This window comes from Gorilla gorilla, chromosome X (assembly GCF_029281585.2).
Source record: "Gorilla gorilla gorilla isolate KB3781 chromosome X, NHGRI_mGorGor1-v2.1_pri, whole genome shotgun sequence".
Classification (NCBI taxonomy): Eukaryota; Metazoa; Chordata; class Mammalia; order Primates; family Hominidae; genus Gorilla; species Gorilla gorilla.
The window spans coordinates 13,963,566-13,969,565 of record NC_073247.2 but is presented as its reverse complement, the minus strand read 5'-3'; the positions used below and the strand labels follow the sequence as shown (position 1 = coordinate 13,969,565).

Genomic DNA, 6,000 nt, shown 5'->3' with positions numbered 1-6,000 from the left:
AAAAAATCTTTGCGTTTCTGAAATTGAAATGCGTCTGCACAATTCTTTATCGGGTTGTCGCCGGGGTGTTTGAAACAGTGACCAATCAAGTTTCACGCACTACATTTGGTCGGGCGATCTCTCAAATCTGTCTTTCCCTAGTTTTTTAAAGAAATGTTTATTCGGAAAGAATTCTAGATCCACAGGAAGCTGCAAAGAAACGCACAGGGTCGAGCCCGCCCTTCCCCGCCCCTTCCAAGTAGAAATCTAGAATCACCAGAGTCCTACAGCAAAACCAGGACGCTGAACTCATCCCGAAGACCCGGCAGCCCCTCTTGGGGATCCGCCCTCATTCCAAATTCTCTCAGGTCCCAAACAAGCACCCGCAGGAGTACTGAACTTTTTGGGGGGTGGGCAGAGGGGATCTGTATGCAGATTGCCAGCTGAGCAATCCTATTTTCTATGACTTAAAGCCAATCACAGGCTGGGCGTGGTGGCTTATACCTGTAGTCCCAGCACTTTGGGAGAACGAGGCAGGCGGATCACTTGTGCTCAAGAGTTCCAGACCAGCCCGGCCAACATGGTGAAACCCTGTCTCTACCGAGAAAATACAAAAATTAGCCGGGCTAATCCGAGCCCCTCTCTTCCCCAAACGCCAATTTCACTTTTTAGTTTTGAACTTCACTTCTGCTGAGCTACGCCCTCCCTGTCCCCGGGCCCCCTCGCCTCCCCATCTTCCGGGCTTGGGTGCAGCGACGCGGGTGGCCCGCCAGTGCGTCCCCGAGGAGAAGTCAGCCTGGGTCCCACCCCAGGGGTGCCCCGGGCGCGGAGGGGGCGTGGGCACCTCCCCAGCGCCGCACGCCCGGGTCTCCGGCTCCTGGGCTGGGTCGGGGCGGGGGCGGAGCGCGCGCGAAGGCGACGCCCCCAGCCCCGCGGCCGGGTTAGGGCGGGGAGAGGCGCGGTCACGCCCAGGCGGCTTCCGCCCGCCCCAACAGCGCGCACGCGGCTACCGAGCTGGAGGAGGCGGCGGGCGCGAGACCGGGAATGCGCAGGGCCCCCGCCTCGCCCCCCGAGCCCGGGCCGCGGCCCCCGCCTTCCCCGCAGCCGTCCCGCACTCGGTGCCCGCCCCCCGAGGCCGGCGGCCGCTCCCACTCGGGGCCGTTGCTGCTTGTGCCGTGAGCGCCGCCCAGCCATTGTCCCCGTCGCTCCGTCAGCCGCGCCGGACCGCGCACCAGGAGGCGAGAGCGCGCATGGGGAGCCTCTGTTGATGCCGCCGCCGCGCCGCCCTCCGAGGCTGCGTCCCGGGAAGCCCGGCTCCCCGAGCCCTCCGGCCTGGCCCGGTGCCCCGGACCTGAGTGCGTCCCCATGGAGGCGCCCGGGCTGGCCCAGGCGGCCGCGGCGGAGAGCGACTCCCGCAAGGTGGCGGAGGAGACCCCCGACGGGGCGCCCGCGCTCTGCCCCAGCCCTGAGGCGCTGTCGCCGGAGCCGCCTGCGTACAGCCTGCAGGACTTTGACACGCTGGCCACCGTGGGTGAGTGAGTGCGGGCGGGGACTGGGCCCACAGGGGCGCGCGGCGTGGCCGGGACGTTGTAGTAGGACAAAGGGCCCTGGGTGCCGACCTCCTGGGGAGGGCCCTGACCCGCTACTTCGGCTCGGAGTCCCCGTGCGGGGCTGCACCTGCGCCCCGGGTCTTCCCGGGTGGAGCGCACCCCCCAGCCCCCCAGCCCCCCAGCCCAGGCAAGTACCCCCGACCGGCCGGGTGCCTAACCTGAAATGCCGACGGCTCCTCTCGGAGACCACCCTCCACCCCCAGCACAGACAGCACTCGGGGGCCTGGGCCGTCCGACGTCACAAAACCTCCTGCGGGTCACCTCGCCTGGGGGACCTCGTGCTCCCTCCCTGGCAGCGGCCCCAGGGACACTGGCGCGGGGTGCGAAGACCCCTGCAGGCCTCCCCTAGGCCAGCCTCCCCGTGTGCCCAGCGGCAGGGAATGTACAGATTTCTCCAGGGGCTGCAGGAGCAGCTGGGCTGTGGGGGACAGGTGTCCCGTGGCGCTGTGGGGACGAGGACGGCAGCGCTGGGGACGGATCCTAACATGTCCTGACCCCGCCTGTGCTCTTCGTCTTGTGCCTCTGAAATGGGTAATTCTTGTATCGGACGCTTTATCCGTTTCCTTTGTCCTCTGTCTTTGCACTTAACCCCGAATGGGCAGCTTGACAGAGAGGTTTCGAGTTCTCGGTGCGCTTGCATCCGGACACGCGCTGCTTTATGGAGCAGCCCTGAGTGGGTCAGAATATCCCAACTGAACGTGGGCGCTGGATTTAAACAGTTGTCATCGGCCCGCCTGTGCCTCTTAGGGACTCCGTATGGCTAAGTGGGGTGTTGGCTGTCAAGAAAATAAATGGGAGAGTAGAGGGGGCTGTCCTGGGTGTGTTGGTGAGGCGTCGGCTCTCAGGCCCTCTAACTCCTGTTTGTCCTCATTTTGGAAAGGAGGAAGCTGGGCTGGGAAGCCCAAGGGCTCGAGGCCATAGCTTATGGCTTAGGAAGACCAGCGGGCATACAAGGGGCCTTTAGAACCGCTGAGGAAGAGGGGACTTAGCTTCCTTCAGTGACCTCTTTGCCACTTAGACCTTGAGGAAGGGCCCACGAGGAAAGCCTGAATTTGGAAGGACAGAGTGGGAGGAGACCCTCTCTCTTTCTCCTCTCCTTCCCGCCTCCTCTTTATCTCATTCTCTCTCTCTTTTCTGTTTCTCTTCTCTCTCCCTCTTTCTGTCTCTGTTCGTGTCTCTCGGCATTTCTCCTCCTCTGTCTCTTGGTGTCTCTCCCCCTGTCCCCTTCCGGTCTTGGTTTTTCTGTCTCCCTCCTCTCTCTCTGCCTTCCCCCTTGTCTTGGTCCCCCCGGAAAGCTGTCCTGAGCTAATCTTAGAGCTGGGTGTGTTTTGCGGGGAAGAAGGGTGGGGCAGGAACCCTGACTGGCGCAGCCGCCACAGTAGGTGGAAATACAACTCGACAATGGAAAATTGATGAGGTCCAGCCGTTCCTTGGCACTCAGCACCAGCGTTTGTCATTCTTTGGGGCACCCACATGGGTCCCTTGGGAAAGGTGGAGCTGGGGCTGGAGGCCGGGGCAGAGAGCAGGATGTGGGCAGGAGGGCGGCAGAGGTGAGGGGTTCTGGTGTCACAGGGGGCCACTCAGTTTGACGTCAAGTCAGCTTAGGGTGCCCAGCGGGTAACCTCATCCTTAAAAATAGAGTGTTGCTGCCTCTGGGGACCAAGCTGGCTGGGCGGAGAGTCAGCTTTTTTTTTCAGTCCAGTCAGTGCTCTCTTAATGAGGATGATGCTCCTTTCTCAAGGATAACTTCCTATGGGCTCCAAGGGTGTGACAGGAGGGCTAGGTATCCCACACTCATTGGACAGCAGGGGACCAGGACCCAGGGGTGCGTGTGTGTGTGTTTGCATGCATGTCTAGAACACTATCTCATGACAACTTCACAGCTTTGGTGACATTATCTGCAACCTTTTATCCAAGCCCCTTTCTTTATTGTTGGTTAAAGAGCAATCTGAGTGTGATTCACCTAAAATAATACATTTTATAAAATCCTAAGCCTTTTAGATCCTTCACGATTGTGTCTCTAAGCCACAATCTACAGCAGCTTTGGACTGTTTTCCAAGGCGTGATGGAGAAGAGTGAGGGGCGAGCTTGAGTCTCAGTCTGGAGTTGAAACCCAGTCTGGATGGGTGTGACCTCTCTTCATCCTAAACTGTCACTGCAGGAACATAAGTTTGCTTTTAAGTGCTCTTTTGCCCTCATTCCTAATTCTCTCAGGCCCCAAACAAGCACCCGCAGGAGTACTGAACTTTTTGGGGGGTGGGCAGAGGGGATCTGTATGCAGATTGCCAGCTGAGCAATCCTATTTTCTATGACTTAAAGCCAATCAGAGGCTGGGTGTGGTGGCTTATACCTGTAGTCCCAGCACTTTGGGAGGCTGAGGCAGGCGGATCACTTGTGCTCAGGAGTTCCAGACCAGCCTGGCCAACATGGTGAAACCCTGTCTCTACTGAGAAAATACAAAAATTAGCCGGGCGTGGTGGCGGGCGCCTGTAATCCCAGCTTCTCAGGAGGCTGAGGCAGAGGAATTGCTTGCACCCGGGAGGCAGAGGTTGCAGTGAGCCAAGATCACACCACTGCGCTCCAGCCTGGGCGACAGAGGGAAAAAGAAACTTGTCAGCGTTCTAGATTGACCAGTTTTCCTCAAGTTCAGGTAGTTAGGAAGAAAGAGTGCAGTTTGCAGTTGTGAAAAGTCTGATAATGGATTCTTTTTTTCTGTTTTATGCGTGAAGGGATTCTGGAGTGCGTCTGGTGTAAAGGCCGAGTTAGTTTTAGGAACTTTGGATCAGAACAGTCATACTAGTCCTCAGAGAAAAAATGGTTTTCAATCTGGTTCTTCAAATTTCTTGTTCATATAACCAAGCCATGCTTGTTCCTATGATGGAGAACAATTGTGCTTTAAAAAAAGAAATTTCAGGGCCAGGTACAGTGGTGCGTGCCTGTAGTCCCAGCTATTTGGGAGGTCGCGGTGGGAGGATGACTTGAGGCCGGGAGTTCCAGACCAGCCTGGGCAATATAGTGAGACCCTCATCTCTTAAAAAAAAAATAGTAGTAATAGTTAGCTGGGCATGGTGGCGCGTACCTGAGTTACCTGGGAAGCTGAGGCAAGAGGATCGCTTGAGCCCAGGAGGTCAAGGCTGCAGTCAACCACAGTCACGCCACCGTACTCCAGCCTGGGTGACAGAGCGAGATCCTCTCTATAAAAAGTAAAATAAAAAAATGATATTATGGAAATGAAAAACTTACCCTATGTAGAGAGAAGAGGATGAATCTGTGCAGCCATCTACCAGCCTTATTTTATCAATCTTCCTACTTAAAATGACCACTTGAGAATTCCTTTCTCTATATATCAGGTAAAAAATACTTAGGTTTTTTCCCAGAAGTGTCCTTATGGAATCATTTGGCATCTACAACCCAGTGCTTGCTTGTCATGGGTACCCCAAGTGTTAACCTGTCAGGAAGGAGGTAATTCAACAGGTAAACCGGTGGACAGGCTTTGGGTCCACATTTCATTTTCCTTTTCTCAGCCTAGTTCTGCATTTACTCATCTGAAAGGGAAATAATGACAGAACCTGTCCCACACGATGACGATGAGGAAGACTCCAAAGTTCCTAGACCCCTATTAAAAATATATATTTTTTGAAATACAGACTCACAGGAGATTTCAAAAACAGTACCTGGAGTCTCATGGACCCTTCAGCCAACTTCCCCATGGTGACGTCTTCATATCCGTGGGACAATATCAGAACCATGTCATCGATGTTGGTATATCCCTATTAAAGAGAACACATACCTCGTTCAGCTTTTTTTTTTTTTTTTTTTTTGAGACAGGGTCTCACTCTGTTGCCCAGTCTGGAGTGCAGTGGTGCGATCTCGGCTCACTCCAGCCTTGAACTCCTGGGCTCAAGCAATCCTCCTGCCTTGGCCTCCCAAAGTGCTGGGACTATATACAGGCATGAGCCATCGTGCCCGGCTTGTTCAGCCTTTATTAGTTTTCAAAAGGTGCTCATTTGTGTTTGCGAGTGTGTGTGTAGAGTTCTGTGCAGTTTTACCCAGTGTGTGGATTTAGCAGCTACCACCCTCCAAACCATGGTGCAGGATGAATTCCCTCACCACAGACCACCCCTCGGTCTTGCTCGACACTTTTTTTTTTTTTTTTGAGACAGAGTTTCACTCTTGTTGCCCAGGCTGGAGTGTATTGACCACAACCTCTGCTTCCCGGGTTCAAGCGATTCTCCTGCCTCAGCCTCCCGAGGAGCTGGGATTACAGGCATGTGCCACCATGCCTGGCTAATTTTATATTTTTAGTAGAGATGGGGTTTCTCCATGTTGATTAGGCTGGTCTCAAACTCCTGACCTCAGGTGATCCGCCCGCCTTGGCCTCCCAAAGAGGTGGGATTACAGGCGTGAGCCA

The 6,000-nt window shown here is 55.6% G+C and overlaps 1 protein-coding gene across 3 annotated transcripts in view; it reads left to right on the top strand.

The window, feature by feature from the left end:
- The first annotated feature begins 969 nt into the window (after positions 1 to 969).
- Positions 970 to 6,000, top strand: part of LOC101127525 (protein kinase cAMP-dependent X-linked catalytic subunit) — a 109,029-nt gene continuing 103,998 nt past the window's right edge. Inside the window, exon 1 of one of the 3 annotated variants that reach the window (XM_004063745.5) lies at positions 970 to 1,510. In XM_004063745.5, coding sequence (XP_004063793.2) covers positions 1,345 to 1,510 — 166 coding nt within the window. In that variant the 5' untranslated portion in view covers positions 970 to 1,344. The remainder of the gene's footprint in view (positions 1,511 to 6,000) is intronic. The other 2 variants (XM_055376372.2, XM_055376373.2) reach the window with 2 other exon arrangements.